This window comes from Diabrotica virgifera, chromosome 5, assembly GCF_917563875.1.
Source record: "Diabrotica virgifera virgifera chromosome 5, PGI_DIABVI_V3a".
NCBI lineage: Eukaryota > Metazoa > Arthropoda > Insecta > Coleoptera > Chrysomelidae > Diabrotica > Diabrotica virgifera.
Window position 1 is genome coordinate 254,915,735 of NC_065447.1, and position 20,433 is coordinate 254,936,167.

General features: G+C 33.3%; 1 protein-coding gene across 1 annotated transcript in view; it reads right to left on the reverse strand.

Annotated features, from left to right (window-relative positions):
• The window catches only part of LOC114328236 (major facilitator superfamily domain-containing protein 6), a 51,000-nt gene that overhangs the window by 9,134 nt on the left and 21,433 nt on the right, over nt 1–20,433 (reverse strand). The window contains exons 4-5 of the mRNA XM_050651138.1: nt 7,787–8,132; nt 6,789–6,967 (exon numbers count right to left, since the gene is read on the reverse strand). Coding sequence (XP_050507095.1) covers nt 6,789–6,967; nt 7,787–8,132 — 525 coding nt within the window. The remainder of the gene's footprint in view (nt 1–6,788; nt 6,968–7,786; nt 8,133–20,433) is intronic.

Below are 20,433 nucleotides of genomic sequence, written 5' to 3' on the forward strand. Positions count from 1 at the left end.
CTCCATCGATTTCCATGAAAATTTGTGAGTGGCTAGAGGATATCTCAAGGAACAAAGGTGACATGGTGCCAACTTGCGCTTTTACCCTAGGGGTGGATGCCACCCCTTCTCGGGGGTGAAAATTATTTTATTAAAAATAACCCCATAATTCGATACAGGGACAAATTTCAAGCAAAATTTGTTATATAAAGTTATTAAAATAAATCAAAACTTTTTGAGTTATTAAAGATCAATGATTTTAATTTTTCTTGAGAAAAATGCATGTTTTTAACATATTTTTCATCAATAACTCAAAAAGTGTAAGATTTTACAAAAAAATTATTATTATCAAAATTGAAGCTAATAAAGAAATTAAATAAACACATTACTACAAAAACCTTTTAATGTTAAATAAAAGTGAGTTATAGGTAATTGAATATATATTTCTTTCGGCGAGTAAAAAACTCTAAGTATTCAAGTTGATATAACGGAAAATTGATGCATTTTATACCATAAACTTATTAAACATTTGTCAAAGTACTTAAAAATATCTATTAAATAAGCCCCTGAACATGCTGATAGCGTTAAAATTTATGCTCCAAAATTTTTTCAAAATTTATCTTTCAAAATTTTTTCCAAAAATGTTATGTTTTTTTTAATAACTTCGTTAGTATTTACGATACCAGGTTTATCTAAAAACTGTTTGAAAGATAATTCTAAGTACTATTTAAGCACGTTAAAACTAATCTTTTAAACTCCTTACTTTTTTAAAAATAAAAGCTTAAATGACCCCGGTTGCATGGTTCCCACAGCAAAATTTAAGATTTAAACGTTTCTATCTCGATTATTTTTTACCCTATAGAAATAGTTAAACAGTCTAAATATTTGGCACAGAAAAAACTAAAATTTGGTTATATATAATTTTACGTATATTGAGTATTTTTGAATTTATTATCAAAAGAATATGAGAATTACAATATTTTAAAAATTACGATTTTTTTTAAATTACATCTTTTTTCAAAAATATGCATTTTAAACCGGTCAAAATTATAGAACACATTAATTATGCTAATATAAAGAAGTTCTTGTAAGAATTACTATAAACTTTAATTTTTGTGGAAATGGTGTATGTTTTATTTTTCACTTTTTCCTAAAAAATTCGAAACCGTGCTTTTATTTTCATTATAACTTGCTTAATTTTGACGCTATTACCTTGTTCTGAAGCTCATTTGATAGGTATTCTGAGTACTTTGGCAAATGTTTAACAGGAATATTCTATACATTGCATCGTTTTCCCGTTATTTAAGCTTGAATACTTAGATTTAAGTATTCGTCGAAAAAAATACACATTCAATTGCCAATAACTCACTGTGAACTAACATTAGTTTAGTTATTTATACGAGAAATGTATTCAGTTTTTTATTATCTTCAATTTCAGTAATAATAACTTTTTTGTAAAAGCTTGAAGATTTTGATTTATACGTGAAAAACCGATTTAAAACATGCATTTTTTTTACGAAAAAATAAAATATTTGGTCTTTAATAACTCAAAAAGTGTTGATTTATTTTAATAACTTTATATAACAAATTTTGCTTAGAATTTGTCCCTCTATCGACTTATGGTATTATTTTTAATAAAATAATTTTCACCCCCGAGAAGGGGGTGAAAACCATCCCCAGGGTAAAAGCGCAAGTTGGCATCATGCCACCTTTGTTCCTTGAGGTATCCTCTAATTACTCACCAATTTTCATGAAAATCGATAGAGGTTCAACGAAATCGGAGGTGAAAACCTTTAGTGACTGCACTAGTGGAAATAGTGAACAAAATGCAAATATATAATATATACAGGGTGATCAACTTCTGTGACAAGGTCCAATATAACTGTTATTATAAAATATATGAAAAAAAGTTGTTAATAAAAGTTATAGACACCTTTAATGCACACATTTTAAAATTAGTGAGAAATATACAGTGTCCTCCATAACACAGTGCCAAACCAAAGTTATGTTTTTTTAATGGAACACCCTGTATTTTATTTAAAATCTGGTTTCTCTACATTTTTCTGATTAAAAAGAACACTTGTCTAGGGTTATACTGAGTGTTTCAAAGTTATGAGCACTTTTATCAAAAAATCATACTGAGTTGATCGCCCTGTATGATTCTAACAGTATAATATAAACTTATTTTTTTACTGCTGTTGACTGTCAATATTAAAGTAGTTTTGCAACAACGTACAGTTTTTTTATCACTACACAAATTGTATACAGGGTAAGTCAAAATGCAAATAAAAGATTTTCTTCATATTTTTAAATGGAACGCCCTGTATTTTATATTACTATCGAAAAGTTCTTTCATTATACTTGCATATCTTTTAAATATTCCCTATTGCTAAAGTTATTAGTTTTCGAGATATTTTAGTTTTAATGTTGATAACTCATAGATACGTTTATTACAGTAAATTAATTAGGTACCTACCTTTAATATTAGAAACCTCCAATGAGTTTGTTAATGATAATTAAAATTAGACTGCATTTCATTTTCTCTCCAAGTTTATGGTAAATTCTATACAATAACGACAATTTTATGTTTACTAACAAAATGATATCTATTAATTTTCCGCGAAGAAATGGGAACTATAAATTGCTGCAAGTTGTTTAAGAACTGTCAGATGTAAGATTTTAATTATCTGTACGTTTTTATTTTTGTTATTGATTATAATTGTTTGCCATATTGTTATAATTATTACTTATAACAATGAATTTTAGTCGTGAAGAAATGACAGACATGATATGGATTTTAGGAGAGTGTTTCAAAAACTCATTAGTTGCCATAAGAATTTATAAGGAACGGTGTCCAACTAAGATAGCATTTGACAACTTATTAGACAGGTTTAATTGTACTGGTTCTGTTTATGAAGCAAAGGAAAAAACAAAAATCATTATTACGGATGAAAATGAATTAAATGTTTTACTGCCTGTTACAGAAAATCCTCATACAAGTATTCAAAATATTACAAGAGAGCAAGATATTAGTTATGGATCTATCCAAAACATACTCAAGAAAAACAACAGGCACCCATATCATATACAATTACATCAGGAACTTGTTGGGGATGATTTCAAACGAAGAGTACACTGTTGTCAATGGTCACAACAACAAATAGTTATACAGAGAGATTTTTTTGAGTTTGTTCTTTTTTTTTGGAGACGAGGCAACATTCCATAAAAATGGTAGTGTAAACAGACACAATTTTCATTATTATTCCACAACCAATCCGTACTGTGCTCAGACACATAGTCAAACGAAATGGTCCTTAAATGTTTGGGGTGGAATCATAGCACTTACGTTATAGGTCCTTTTTTCTTTGAGGAATCGGTAAATGGTGAGGTTTATTTAAATTTTCTAGTGAATCATTTACCTATTCTACTTGAAAATGTACCATTAAACATCCGCCAACATATGTTGGAACTTCACGACGGAGCCCCTGCTCACCACAACGTACTTGTCAACGGTGAACTCCATGAACTATTTCCTGAAAGATGGATAGGAAGAGATGGGCCAGTTCACTGGCCACCCAGATCACCAGAATTAAACGAAGTTGACTTCCTTTCTCTGGGGTTATATTATAGAAGTAGTGTATATGACACCTCCAACAATAGTTGACGATATGAAAATAAGGATTCAAAACGCCTTTCAAAGTGTCACACAACAAATGCTTACAAACATCATTAGGTCTTTCGAAACTCGTCTCCAGGCTTGTGTAGACGTCATGGGAGGTCATTTTGAACACCTTTTATAACATAAGAAGTACGTTGAACATTTTTTTTTATTTAATTTAGTTTTTTTAATAAATTTTAATAAATTAAAGTATTGTTATTAATAACTAAGTGATATATGTTGTTATCAACAATAAAACTAAAATATCTCGAAAACTAATAATTTTAGGTATAGGGAATATTTCAAAGATATGTAAGTATAGTGATAGAACTTTTCGATAATAATATAAAATACAGGGTGTTCCATTTAAAATTATGAAGAAAATCTTGTATTTACATTTTGACTTACCCTGTATACAATTTGTATAGTTATAAAAAAATTGTACATTGTTACAAAACTAATTTAATATTGACAGTCAAAAGCATTAAACAAATAAGTTCATATTACACCGTTAGAAACATACAGGGCGATCAAATCAGTATGATTTTTTAATAAAAGTGCTCATAACTTTGAAACACTGAGTATAACCATAGACAAGTGTCATATCTCTAGAATCAGAAAAATGTAGGGAAACCAGATTTTCAATAAAATACAGGGTGTTCCATTTAAAAAAAACATAACTTTGGTTTGGCACCGTGTTATGGAGGACCTTGTATATTTCTCACTAATTTTAAAATGTGTACATTAAAGGTGTCTATAACTTTTATTAACAACTTTTTTTCATATATTGTATAATAATAGATATATTGGACTTTGTCACAGAAGTTGATCACCCTGTAGAGCTGGAGAAGAAATCGACCAAGATAGGCAGATTAATAAGTTATCTGCTAAACGACAGTTGAGATACATTAAAATAAAGCCCAGAATAGAACAAGCCCGAAATGCTTTCTTGAAACTTGGTAAATTTCTGACTGATCACAAGTTGGAATTCAAACTGAGGTACAAGATGCTAAAGTATTACGTTTGGCCTTATCTCTTGTAGGTAATGGAAGTATGGACGTTAAAGCCCAGATCAATTAACAAACTTAAAGTTTTTGAAATGTGGCGCCTGCGCTGAACGCTCAGAATATTATGGAAGGACAGAATCAGAAGTGAGGAAGTATTAAGGAGAGCGAGCCTCCAGGATAGGGAATTGTAAATTAGGTAAAAAGAAAATGATTGCATATTTAGGGTACATATATTAAGAGGAGGACAATACACTTTTCAGCAACTAGTACTAGAAGGAAAGATATAGAGTAGGAGAGGTCTACGTCGTAAAAATATATCATGAGTGAGTAATATTCGCCAATGGAAAATCCACAGTTACGAAAATGCTTTGTAATGTTGCTAATGATAGAATCATTTAATCCTGACTATCTAACAGCTCACTTGACAAGACAAAGGGTCTATTGAATAAAAAGAAGTATTTGCTTTTACTTACAAGTATTTAAGTAGTTACTTAATAGTAACTGAATAAAGTCATTTCTTTAATGCTTTATTTAATTGCTATTAAGTAAGTACTTAAATACCAGGAAGTAAAAGCAAATACTTCTTTTTATTCAATAGACCCATTGTACGGTGAATTGTTATGTCCACACTGTGTGCCTTTTTGCGTGCGCTAATCGCATGCCTTAGCGCATGTCGCAGCGCATACCTTGTCACCGAATAGTCCTCGACACGGTTTTTCATAAGATTTCACAGCCTTTCGAATTCTTTGCGCTTCAACGTGCCCTTTTATATTAATTTTTATTCACTTTTATGTATATTATCTATTATTTTATATTTATATAAATTAGAGATGCGACATCGGCAAAAAACATCGATGTTGAATATCGATGGTACCATCGAACCTGAACATCGATGTTCTAAAAACATTAAGTATTATAAAAAATGAATGGGTTGCATGTGTGAGTCCATACTATTGTAGTAAAGAAAAGAGACGTTCTCACAAACAATTTATTTTACAACTGACGACCGGTTTCGCTGTCTACAATATTCACAGCATCTTTAGGTCACGGTAAAAGTAAAATTAAATGCTACAAATAACAAAAAACCAGAGTTAGTTAAGTGGTCTGGTTGAAATCAAAGGGTAATGATCAAGCCAATATTAATATATATATATATATTTATGCATACATATAAATACTAACATGTACGTAAATATGGTTTACAACCCTCACACTCACATACATGCACGCATTCAAATGTAGTGGCAACAAAAGTATGTTAAGTATAAGTATAAAATATACACTTACTTTCCGGTATAAGGGAAGAATATAGTAGTATTCAATATCATACTTTTTCTCTATATTATGCTAAAGGGAGAGATGGTAGAGGGACAGATTTGAATGTAATGCATTAACAAAACAAAATAATTGGCAGGATCTTGAGGGGATTAGTAAGGAAACACGACATTAAACCGTGAAACCAAAAAATTGTTAGTTATATATAAAGTGATGTTATTTTTATATTTTTAATTAATAGTGTATATTTTAATTTTAGTTGGGATTATTAGATGTTGTTGTGGATGTTCAAGAACTAATAGATGTAAGATTGGTTGTGCAATTTTCCTAAACCAGAATTTGGTCAGTTGTGTATTAGTTGTGGTGTGATTGTGAAAATGTTTTAATTGGATTTGTTGGAGGTATTGAAATTAAATTGAACAATAGTAATTAGGTAAAAATTTGCTAAAATTTTTTTTAATATTAAAAGTGTCAAACAATATAATCATTAATAAATAATTCAGAATTAAAGTCAAGTGTAAAGGTAACTGTACATGAAATTAAATTTATAGTAATATAAAGTTATGATTATTTGTGCAGCAATGAGATTTTATGAGATATTACTAAAAAAGTTAGAAAAAGGTAGAAAGGTTCTACCTTTTTCTTAAAAAAAAGGAGAAAAGGCATGCGTCTTAGCGCTTACGCGAAGGCGTGCGTTGACGCATATTGATTGAATGTTGAAAGGAACGTTTAAACGCGTGTTGAAAGTGGAAGCGCACCAGTGTGGACATAGCTAAACGCAGAAATCCACGGCCCTTTAGAAGAATAAACAATCAACCCTAACAGATTCTGTTTTCCTGTTTTGTCTATCTTGATATTATTTAACTTACCTTTAATTTAGTGCAAGCCAAAAGATCAACCACGGAGCAAATAATCATCACAATTAAAGCTGGGGTGTAAGATATTGAAGTACCAGAAAAATAATCTACTGCATATCCAGCTATGAGAGCGGAAATTCCAAAGCCTATTGTACCCCATACTCTCTGCTTTCCGTAATCATATTCGTCGCCTAAAAATAAAATAACAAAGCAAATATTATTACTATTAGCAAATACAACCTTTATTTGATTGAAAAATGGCCAATACAGCCTTAATTGAAGGGACAGGAGAATAAATAAGGCGCCCTAATGCTGAATTGGTGACTCTGTATGGTACTGAAAACATCGCCAGACATATAAAAGCTAACGGGATAAGATGAACAGGTCATATATGGTAAGATCAGAGAAAGACACAGTGTTAAAGACAGTAGTTTTTGAGAAACCAGACAGTAGAAGATCAGTAGGCCATCCCAGAAAAATATGGAATGATGATGTTGAAGCAGATTTATCTAGGGTTGGGGTACAACAATGGGAAATGAAAGCGCAAGAACTGATAAACAATGAATACCAAAGAAAACACTAAAATGGCAACCAGAAGGTAAGAGAAAACCAGGTGACCGGGAACAAATTGAAGGGAAGGAATAGACAAAAAGGTGAGAGAAGGAATAGACAAAGAGGTGAGAGAAAGAGACGTAGAAGATGGCCTATGGGACGACCGAAAAATTTGGCGATTGAAAAGTGACGAAAAACGTAATAAATTAACATGTAGCAGGAGTACAAGGCTTGACAATATTACTTGCTGATGATCAGTTTTAACATCGTAAAGGTGAGTTCAATATGGTAATATTTCGATATCATCATCACTCTCTGATGATGATATCGAAATGATGATCATGCATGATCATGAATCTGATTAAATGAATCCAATGAGGAGGAGTACAAGGCTTGATAATATTACTTGCTGATGATCAGTTTTAACATCGTAAAGGTAAATTTCGATATATACTTACCAATTACATCAAAGCATATGGCGTCACTGATAGAATTGACCACGTTGAATCCAACGGACCCAACACACATGAAAATAATGTACAACCAAAAGGTGACCGTCTTATAAAGACAGTCGTGTCCATTTTCAAAGTCTTGGTGGCACTTGAGATGACACGAATTGTCGGTACTGTTTTCAATATTCGGCTCACTAAAGACGGTTAGGGTGTCCAAAGGGCACAACTGTTCTTGCTTGAATGACGAAGAGTTTGAAGTTTCTACCAAAAATGGTTGTGGATATTCGTAACAATTAGAAGTGCAGGTCACACGTTTGGTGACATTGCTACATTTTGCTTCAGTATTAATTTTCTAAAACATAAGATAATATATGATTAAAAGAAGAAGTTTATAGTATATCCTCAAAATAATACTAAACAGTGTATTAAAATGCGAAAACTAGATGAAAAAGAGAATATAAATGCTAATACGAAACTCTTTTATTGAAGTTATACTTTTAGGCACGATTGGGAGTAAATGTGCGCGAATTCATCAAAAATGTTTAGCGCTACGCGCAGATGAAACGTTATACTCTGGGCTAATTAGCAAAATTAATGGAAAAATTATTTACCAGCAATTTTATTGCTGGAATCGAATTATAAGATCCTATATATTAATAATATAGGTATGCAAAGTCCGCAGATAGTGTGCTACTTTTTTTTTTATAAACAAAATGGCGCCGACAAATCGTATTTTTTTCAATTATTGCTCTATAACTCCGAATATGTTAACTTTACAACAAAAACACTCAAATAAAAATTCACCGCAATTAAATTCTGCATAGAGATATGTTTTTCACGATTTGCTCCGACGAAAATTTTCCTCGGAAAATGCGGGTTTTCCTAAAAAAAACTATAAATTTCAAATAAAGTTTTAGGTCAGTAATTATTAATAAATAATTAAATATCTTAGTGACATCAAAGATTTCTTGGTATAGATTGTAATTCCAGAAGCCGGTGAAAATTAAACGAATGTTGTAGCAACAATTCAATTGTTAATTAACAATTTACGATCGTAATAATAACCAAAATAATCATGATACATTGATCAAACTTATAAAGATTATAAAGATGAGATGCTTGTTTAATATTTTATCGACAAAATATAAATTTTTCTTTTTTTGCATAATCTTTAAATTTTGAAAAAAAAATAGTTATAATACGTTGGTCTAATTAGTAAAGTACAAAGAAAGGTTATTTACCAGTAATTTTATTGCTTTAATCGAATTATAAGATCCTATATATTTTTAATATAGGTATGAAAAGTCCACAGATAGTGTGCTACTTTTTTTATAAACAAAATGGCGCCGACAAATCGTATTTTTTTCAATTATTGCTCTATAACTCCGAAGATTTCAACTTTAAACCAAAAATACTCAAACAAAAATTCACCCCAATTTAATTCTACATAGAGGCATGTTTTTCCCGATTTGCTCCGACGAAAATTTTCCTCGGAAAATGTGGGTTTTCCCAACAAAATCTCGAATTTTCAAATATATTTTTTGGGCCAGTAATTATTTATCAATAATTATATAGCTTGGTGAAATAAAAGCTTTCTTGGTATAGATTATAAATTCAGAAGCCGGTTAAAATGAAACGAATATTTTAGCAACAATTCAATTATTAATTAACAATTTACAGTCGCAATAACAACCAAAATATACATGAGACATTGATCAAACTTAGAAAGATTATAAAGGTGTGATGCCTATTTAATATTTTGTCGACAAAATATAAATTTTTCATTTTTTTGCATAATCTTTAAATGTTTAAAAAAAATTGTTATAAACAAATTAACATTTCTTAGAAATTGTTTAATATATTGTAGCGGAAGAGAAATCTTGGCCGATCCCCGTATAACAGTAAACACCTCGAGAATGACGTAATCGGATGTGCTAGGCCTCGCCGGAGAATTCTGGAAGGTACGTCACGTAGGCGGAACAAGCCGATAGCTCGAGATGGGAGTCGATTGTTCCAGAATAACAACTGTGTATAAATACGGGCATATTTTGTGAATAAGTTTAGTGTATAAGATAAATTCGTCTGTAACTTATATAAATAAAGTCGTATATAAATTACGAACCGCTAGTTTTATTGTAATTAGAAGTAATTACACTAATCACGCTACAGTTGGTGTCAGGTGTGGGGTTAACTTAGTGCGATATAAATAAGTGAATTACAGAGAGACTTTAAAAGACTTTTGAACTTTATTCGTCGGGAATAACCGGAGTGCGTTAATTGTTCGGTATTCGGAAAGACTTTAAAATACTTTTGGACTTTATTCGTCGGGAATAGTTAAAGTGCGTTGATTGTTCGGTATTCGGAAAGACTGTTAAAAGACATTTTGGAAAGTACGTGTGTGCCGACCAAAGATGTTGCTACAAGAACTTACAGTAAAACAGCTCCGTGAACAGCTCGAGGAACGGGATCTGGACAGCAGTGGGCTCAAGATAGTCCTACAAGCACGACTCGAGGATGTCCTCACGAAGAACGGAGAAGACCCAAAGACGTTCCACTTCCAGTCAGCAGAACAAGTAATCTTATCGAAATTAAAAACTGTTTCTGAAACGATCGATGAAACTTCTAGAAGAAGCGACGAGAAACTTGAAGAAGTTAGTAGAAAAAGCGACGAGAAATTCGAAAATGTTGCTAAAAGATTCGATGAGACTTCTCAAATAATTAAAGAGGTCTGTAGGCAAAACAACGAAAAACTAGAAGAAGTTTGTAAACAGAACAATGAGAAATTTGAAGAAGTTTCTAGAACATTCGATAAGATGCAGAAAAGTGTAGAGACCGTAGAAGAAAAGATCAAACAGCTAGAGAGCAGGATAACCGATACAAAAGTACAACCATCAGTTAATGCAGCAGCGTTAGATCCTTTAGTGAAAGATGAACTACCGAGAGACGAAACGTCGCATAATATGAGATTCAAATTACCACCATTTGATGGAAAGTCCTCTTGGTCCATATATCTTAGACAGTTTGAAGCTATTGCGACCGCCAATCATTGGACCGAACAAGAAAAGGCTGTTTCCTTGACTGCTGCTTTACGAGGTGATGCTGCAGATATATTAAGGTCAATTCCCAAGGGTCAAGAAAATTGTTACCAGACCTTGTTCACTCGTCTAGAAAAACGCTATGGAGATGCCCATCTACAACAAGTATACAAAGCACAACTGCGAAGTAGAAGTCAACGAGCAAGTGAGAATCTGCAAGAATTTGAAGCAGATGTGGCTCGTGTGGTGCGGTTGGCTTATCCAGAGGTGCCAGACAGCGTTTTAGAAGAAATTGCAGTAGATACCTTCGTCAATGGGCTGAAAGATAATGAACTACAGAAAGCTTTACGACCAGCAAGACCGAAAGTTTTAGATGAAGCACTTGCTATTGCATTGGAACACGAAACGGCTAGTCAAACTTCACGAGGCCATAGAGTAAGAACCATTGAAGAAAGTGACGAACACAACGATGAACGTCTGGAGGAAATGATACGGAGAGTATTAAGTAATCAGATGCCAAAGAGACGCGAGCCTAGATGTTGGAATTGTGGAGACGTAGGCCACATTCGTCGTAATTGTAAGAAGATCGTACAGCCGTCGGAAAACTAGAGCGGGTCGACACCAAGGGGCAACTGCCGACCTCGAGAACTAGAGCCCCCATAGTAACTGTCAACCTTACGTCCTCCGGTGGAATCCACAACTTATACATCGAAGGTCGTATCAGTAATAGATGTAGATCATTTTTGGTGGATACAGGTGCAACGAGAACTATCGCACGTCCAGATGTAGTACGAGACCATAATAAATTATCACCTGCAACAGTAAAGCTTAGAACAGCGACTGGTGAGCTAATTAATACATATGGCGAGGCTAATATGTCAGTATCCATTGGCCAGACCACAGTTGAACATCAAGTATTAATTGCCGAGATCTCCGACGAGTTCATATTGGGGATGGACGTACTACGAAAAGTGGGGGCAATATTGGATGTTCAAAATGGAGTTCTCAGGATCAACGGTGAAGAGTTGCCCTTTCACGACGACAAATAAGATGTCATCCGCTTACTAACTACATGCGACGTAACCATACCCGGTAATAGTGAGAAAATTCTGATGACCATGCTTGATGGACACTGCCGAGAGGGAAGTTTAAGGATGGTCGAAGATGTAGAAAATGTCGAGTTCCTAACGGCGAAAACTTTGGTAAAAGTTCGAGATGTCATCCCTGTAAGAGTTATGAATTTAAGGGAAACTGCTATTAAGTTAAGTAGAGGAGCTTTGATCGGACAGTGTGTTCCCGTGGCTTCAATTTGCTCTATGAATACCAATGAGAAATCATCAAAGTCAAAGTATCCAAAAGACCTTGTCGAGATGATCATTGAAAGATGCCAAGACCTTGACTATGAACGAACGGAAAAAGTAAGGTCTATGCTGATAGAGTATCAAGATGTTTTTGCTATTGATAAGAAGGATAAGGGCAAAACAAGCATAGTAACGCATAAAATAAATACCGGAGACGCTTAGCCAATCAGACAACGGCCTAGACGACTTCCATTTGCGAAAAGAGATGAAGCCGAAGAGATTATCAAGGATATGGACAAACAAGGGGTAATTGAACCATCGAACAGTCCATGGACATCACCAGTAGTTCTGGTAAAGAAGAAAGATGGTTCAACGCGTTTTTGTATCGACTACCGCCAGCTCAATGCGGTAACAAAAAAAGATAGTTATCCTTTGCCCAGAATAGACGATACATTGGATACTCTCTCCGGTACTCGTTGGTTTTCCACACTCGATTTAAAAAGTGGATATTGGCAAGTAGACATGGAGCCAGCCGATCGGGAGAAAACCGCATTTTCGATAGGATCAGGGCTTTGGCAGTTTACGGCTATGCCGTTTGGTTTATGTAATGCCCCTGCCACATTTGAAAGATTAATGGAGGCAGTTTTAAGAGGTCTAACATGGAAAACATGCCTGGTTTACTTGGATGATGTAATTGTGGTTGGAAGGTCCTTTGATGAACATGCCAAGAATCTAATAGAAGTCTTTCAACGATTGAGGGCAGCGAACTTGAAGTTAAGTCCGAAGAAATGTCACATGTTTCGACGAGAAGTTAAGTATTTGGGACATATTGTATCGAGTAATGGTGTAACAGCTGATCCTGAAAAGATTGAAACAATTAAAGATTGGCCAGTACCAAAAGATAAACATGAAATTAGAAGTTTCCTTGGCCTATGTACATATTACCGACGATTTGTCAAAGGATTTGCCAATATCTCCAAGCCCCTAACAAAGTTGACGGAGGAGGGCAAAGAATATACATGGAGTGAAGAGTGCCAAAAAGCTTTCGAACAACTACAAATGGCTCTGATCAGTGCACCGATATTAAGCTACCCGGGACAGGCAGGAAAATTTGTTTTGGATACCGATGCTAGCAACAGTGCTATAGGAGCTGTTCTCTCCCAAATCCAGGACGGACAGGAAAAAGTCATCGCTTATTTCAGCAAAGTCCTGTCGAAACCGGAAAGAAACTATTGCGTTACCAGAAGAGAACTGCTGGGTGTAGTGAAGGCTTGCGAACATTTCCATAAATACTTGTATGGCAGAAAGTTCCTTCTTCGCACCGATCACGCTGCTCTAAAATGGCTCATACAATTCCGTAATCCAGAGGGCCAGATGGCAAGATGGTTAGAACGATTACAAGAATATGATTACGAGATAGAACACAGGGCCGGAAGAGTTCACTCAAATGCTGATGCCCTTTCGAGACGACCATGCAGTGCGAATTGTAATCACTGTGCCAAATTAGAGGAACGATTTTGCCCCGTGAGACGAACCACCGTAATTAATGAGCAATGGCAGCCCCAACAGTTACAAGACGCCCAAGAAAATGATCCATGTATAAAAAGAGTATTGGATTGGATGCGGCAAGGTGAGAGACCTAGTTGGCAGAACATTAGTGCATGTAGTCCAGAAGTCAAGGCCTACTGGAGCCAATGGAATTGCCTGGTACTAAAAGATGATCTTCTGTACAGAACCTTTGAGAACGATGATGGTACCGAATCTAAGCTTCAGTTAATTGTACCTAAAAGTAAAGTGTCAGAAGTATTGCGTCAGTTGCATGACGGTACATCAGGTGGACACTTTGGTATTACGAAGACTCTGCAAAAGGTTCGAGAACGGTTCTATTGGGTGAACTGTAAAGATGATGTAAGAAGATGGTGCCGAAAATGTGAACCGTGTGCGTCCGGTAATGGTCCGGTTGGTAAAAAGAGAGCACCCATGAGACAGTACAATGTTGGAAGTCCTATGAAAAGAGTAGCTATCGACATTGCAGGTCCATTTCCAGAAACCGATGCTGGAAATAAATACATCCTGGTAGCCATGGATTATTTTACAAAATGGACTGAGGCCTATGCATTACCAAATCAAGAAGCTGCTACCGTTGCAGAGGTACTTGTTAAAGAATTCTTTAGCCGATTTGGTGTTCCCTTGGAGATCCACTCCGACCAAGGGCGAAACTTTGAGTCAGCTCTTTTCCAAAACGTTTGTAAATTGATTGGTGCCAATAAGACCAGAACAACACCCCTGCATCCTCAATCAGATGGGATGGTCGAGAGGATGAACCGAACGATGGGTAAACACTTGTCCAAAGTTGTATCTGAACATCAGCGAGATTGGGACCAACACATTCATTTATTCCTGATGGCCTACCGCTCGGCCGTAAATGAAACTACAGGTCAAACACCAACCTGCCTGATGTTGGGTCGTGAAGTTCGGTTGCCCTGCGACCTAGAGTTTGGCTGCGGACCTTCCGAGAAACATGTTGCAGGCGAAGACTACGTTGACCGCCTGAAATTACGAATGAACAACATTCATGAACTTGCCCGACAACACATCCAGATAGCCAGTGACAGAATGAAAGATCAATATGATTCTCGATGCAAGAATGAAAGCTTCGAAGTAGGTGATCTTGTCTGGCTTTATAATCCGCAACGTCGTCGAGGCTTATGTCCTAAACTGCAAAGACAATGGGAAGGTCCATATGAAGTTAAGAAGAAAATAAATGACGTAATATATAGAATTAAGAAGTTGCCAAACGGTAAACCAAAAGTTATTCACATAAATCGTCTTGCACCATATGCTGGCTCAAATGAAACAGAAGAAGCACGAGTCCTCCAACAGGAGATGAAAGATGTCGCACAGCCAAGTTTTAATCAATTTATGTCAAATTACGCAGCGAGAAAGAGTGCTAGATTCGGCGTGACCACAGAAGTTCAGCAAGATCTGTTTGGTGTTCCAGAAAACGTCTCTCTGGCCCACTGTGTTGCCCAAGACCTCGAGATGACTAAAGGAATATCGTCCGTATTCAATAGAAAGTTCGGCCGCCTGGACGAGTTAAGAAATCAGCAGCCTAAAATTGGAAGAGTACTGCGATTGGAAGATGGTCCTCGATCTTTGCTGTATATGGTGACCAGAAAGTCTTATACAGACACGCCAAGCTACGAGAACATATGGCGTGTTCTAACTAATTTGAAGAAAATCGTGTGTAATTATGACATCAAAAATTTGGCTTTACCAAAAATAGGCCATGCAGTAGAAAATCTGGATTGGAAGATTGTGAGAAGCATGCTTGAAGTGGTCTTCAGAGGAACTGGTGTACAAATCACTGTGTGTTGCATGAACCCGAAGATGTCGTACCCTTCAAAGACAGTAGACTGTTATTTCTTCTTGAAGGGTGTATGCAGAGCTGGAGAGTCGTGTAGATTCCGCCATCCTGGGCCTTCATTTAGAGTTGCTGATCGAGACGCTCAGATCTTAAGAGGGGAGCAGTGTAGCGGAAGAGAAATCTTGGCCGATCCCCGTATAACAGTAAACACCTCGAGAATGACGTAATCGGATGTGCTAGGCCTCGCCGGAGAATTCTGGAAGGTACGTCACGTAGGCGGAACAAGCCGATAGCTCGAGATGGGAGTCGATTGTTCCAGAATAACAACTGGGTATAAATACGGGCATATTTTGTGAATAAGTTTAGTGTATAAGATAAATTCGTCTGTAACTTATATAAATAAAGTCGTATATAAATTACGAACCGCTAGTTTTATTGTAATTAGAAGTAATTACACTAATCACGCTACAATATTCTAATTTTAAAAAATACTTAAAATGCGTATTTCATAGGTATTGAAAATGAATGCTTTAAAAAAAATTTCCAACCATTTGCAAAAAAGTTAGGAAACAGCAAAATAAATATACGATATCTCCATTGTTTATAATTTGTTTTAATTGTTTCAAAGCTTAAAAGTGAGTCTATGGTACAATCTAATTACTCACAAAGAATGTCAAAAATTAGTGCAATGGTTATATTTTAATCAAAGATTAAAAATACTTTTTTTTGTAATTTTTAGCGCGATAGTAGGCTTGATACAGAGCCGCAGAGATAAAATGTTCACTCGAAGCGACTGGCACGCTTAACCTCGCGCGAGTTGTGTATGTGGGCGGGTAGCTACGGTACTGTATTATTCTACTTTCGCGCGTGTAAATTACAAAAAAATATATTTATAATCTTTAATTAAAATATAACCATTAAGCTGATAATCGATATTGTTTTACAAATAATTAGCTTGTACTTTAAACTCACTTCTACGCTTTGAAAGAAGTAAAAAAAATTATTAACACCGTAGTAATCGTATGTTTACTTTGCTGTTTCATAACTTTTTTGCAAATGGTTGCAAAAAAGTTTTAAAGCATTCATTTTCAAGATATTAGAAATGCGCATTTTAGCTATTTTTTAAAATTATAATATAATAAAACTTTCTGAGAAACGTTAATTTGTTTATAACTATTTTTTTTAAACATTTAAAGATTATGCAAAAAAATAAAAAATTTATATTTTGTCGACAAAATGTTAAATAGGCATCTCATCTTTATAAGATTTCAAAGTTTGATCAGTGTATAATAATTATTTTGGTTATTATTGCGACCGTAAATTATTAATTAAAAATTGAATTGTTGCTAAAATATTCGTTTAATTTTCACCAGCTTCTGAAACTATAATCTAAGCCAAGAAGGCTTTTAAGTCACCAAATTATTTAATTATTGGTAGATAATTACTTATCTAAAACTTTATTTGAAAATTAAAGATTTTGTTGGGAAAACCCGCATTTTCCGAGGAAAATTTTCGTCGGAGCAGATCGGGAAAAACACTTCTCTATGCAGAATTTAATCACGGTGAATTTTTATTCGAGTGTTTTTGTTGTAAAGTTAAAATCTTCGGAGTTCTAGAGCAATAAATGAAAAAAACACGATTTTCGAGCGCCATTTTGTTTATAAAAAAAGTAGCACACTATCTGAGGACTTTGCATACCTATATTATTAATATATAGGATCTTATAATTCGATTCCGGCAATAAAATTGCTGGTAAATAACTTTTCCCAAAAATGGCCTATTCTCCGATAATCAGCCCAGACTATTATACGTTTGCTCTGATTGGGGATTGCAATGACCTGTCATGTGGGTAAACAAAATAATTGTTGTGTTTTTATTGTTGTGAGAACAGAGACAAAAGTAAGTTTATAATATTGTAGTGACTTTTCAAATAGTTTTTAAAAGCAACAAGTAAACTGTAAATGTTTTAGTATTGTAATAAAAAACTACAAACCTATTTGGAAAATGTAAAATATAGTATGTAGTTCTTCGATTTACACAATTTGATTTCCAACAAAATTTCTACCAATCTTCATCTAATATATTGTTTTCTAACTATATATTTTGTTGGATTTTAATATTTTAATTCCAAAAAAATCAAACTAATTTGATTAATTCACACAATAAGCAAATATAACCAACTGTCAAAATGTTTAAATCATTCAGTTGGAGTGTCTAATTGGGTGCATTTTAACGTGCTTGATTCACAACCTAATGACACGGGTTCGATCCCCAATGCAAAGTTTTATTATATAATTTTTATTATATATATATATATATAAATATATATATATATATATATATATATATATATATAATTTTTTTTTCAGAAAATACGTATTTAGTCAAAATTTTTGCCAACAATTGTTTAGAAATCATTTCTTTGTGGCATTTTTCAATGTGTTTGTGTGTGTTTTATGCTTTTAGTTTTTATTTAAACCAAGATTTGTGAGCAATACATTTCGTACACAAACTAAATAAATATGATAATATAAATTTTTGCTTGCAAAAAAAATTGAATTTTCATTTATAAAATAGAAAAACTTATACAGTGAATGACATTAAACTAAGTATCACATTTTTAAAGACTTCTTTAAAAATAAAATTTATTGATTTACGATGAAGCACGAGAAAACCTGTTGTAACGTACGTAAAATATAATAATTACGTATATAGATAGTTAAAAGTATATATAATTATATCTATTTTTAGAAACTTACACCATTTTATTTTATCTGGAAAATATGCAATGTACCTACTCGCGAAAACCATTTTTATTGATTGTGGAATAAGTTCAATAAAAATATGATTAAATTAATAGTCCAGCAAATGGAAGCATTTTGGCTCGCAATTTTTTCGTCCAGCATGGATATACTTGAAATTTTCACATAAGGTAGGGAATAGTCTAAAGATCATTTTCTATATCATGCCGCCGCTGTACGCTAAAACCTTGGGGGTGGTTGCCACCCCATCTCGGGGAGGGAATTTTTTATTACATTTTAACCATGTAAATCGATGTAAAAAGTAATTCTAAGAAGAAAATGTTTTTTACATTTTCTTCGCCAAACTAATAATTTTCTAGTTATTCGCGGTTGAAAGTAGCAGTTTTTCGACGAAAAAATCGACTTTTTTAGAAGGTTTTTTGAGAATACATAACTCGAAAAATATGTATTTACTCAAAAAAAACTGTAGATATCAAAATCATTTCTTTTAGTAACACAAACCAAATTCTTTTTCTATAATATTTTTGCGACCAATACAAACCGAGATACGGCATGTTAAAGGTTAGCTTTTTTCGTCAAATGCCTAATTTAAAATATTCAAAGCCAAATAACGGAAAAACTTTGCATTTTTCGAGGAAAACTTAGATAATCTTTTTTCAAGTATGCAATTGAAACTTTAAAAAAATAATAAAAAGTTTCTAGCATAAAAATTGAGCGACTTATGATCAAAAAAAGGTCGGTACCTGCTTTTCTCTACGAAAAAATCAGTGAAAACAACCCCATAACTACCCTCCTAATTAAAAGTTGGTCATTAACTTTCTGTAATTACTTTTATATTTATATTATCCAAGAAGTTTGACCTATTTAAAAGGCGTAATTTTAGAAAAATTGGAGTTTAAAGAAAAATAGATTTTTTTGCAATTTCGTATTTTGCAACTTTTTCTTTAAAATATCTCCGAAAATACTGGAGGTACAAAAAAATGATATGTTACTAAATTGTAGCATTTTTAATAACTAAAATTTCTTGTGCATTTTCACTACAGTTAATAGTTAGCGAAATATAGCTGTTTAAAACCTCTATTTACGAGCAAACACCCCCTTATTCGAGCCCTTTAAACGCACCCCAATTAAAATCTAAGTGATCTTACGGAATTTAATTTACACAGTCTTATAGCTCTTCAAAAATCCTACAAAATTATTTTTGAAAAAAATTTTATCGCTAAAAATAAAGGAGCTATGTTTATAAAACGAATTTTTTTTCGAAAAATTCGAATAGTCCCCTTTCAGAGAATTTTCAATGTATATTATACCACAGAACCGGTTCGTATACTGGAAGATGACTACAAAACTATTTGTTTTTGTATTTGTACATATTTGTAAATTCGTATTTTTGTGTAAATAAATGTTTTTGTAATTCTTTAATTCTAGTTTTTTTCTGTATAGATCTATAAAATTATCTACTTATAAAAATTGCAATGTTATTAAGGGTGGTTTTTAAGGGTTGAAATATTATTATATTATATCCTAAAGCGTAAAACAATCACTATTTAACCAATCAAAACCAAATTTTATCCATATTAAAGTTTACAATGTTTTTATATAATTTTTGAATTTAAGGGGTAGTTTACACCCCTACAAATAATCAACGCCCTTGAGCATGATATAGAATATGAAGTACAGGGTGAGATGATCCTAATCCCAAATTTTTATGTAAATTGATGCAAGCCGAAATTATTCTTTTAGGATAAGTAAATTTTGTATATATAGCTCCAACAAGGGTGGTTTTAAGGGTTGAAATATTATGATATTATATCTTAAAGCATAAAACAATAATTATGTAACTAATAAGAACCAAATGTTGACAATATTAAAGTTTAAAATGTTATTTTATAATTTTTTACAATTAGGGATAATTTTCACACTTAAAAACCAAAAGCGTACAACGGCTCAGTATAGAAAATGAACTAGAGGGTAAAATGAGCCTAATTCCAAAATTTAGTACAAATCGATGCTGGACGAAAAAATTTAAAGGTTTTGCCATTTTTTCACTTTCATTTCCTCGACTAAATATTATATAAATTTTTGCTACACTTTATACTAGTTTGTATAGAAGATCAAAGAGGAGCCACTCATTAATTTTTTGACTAAAATGACGTTGCAAATGTGTTAATGATATTACCAAATAATA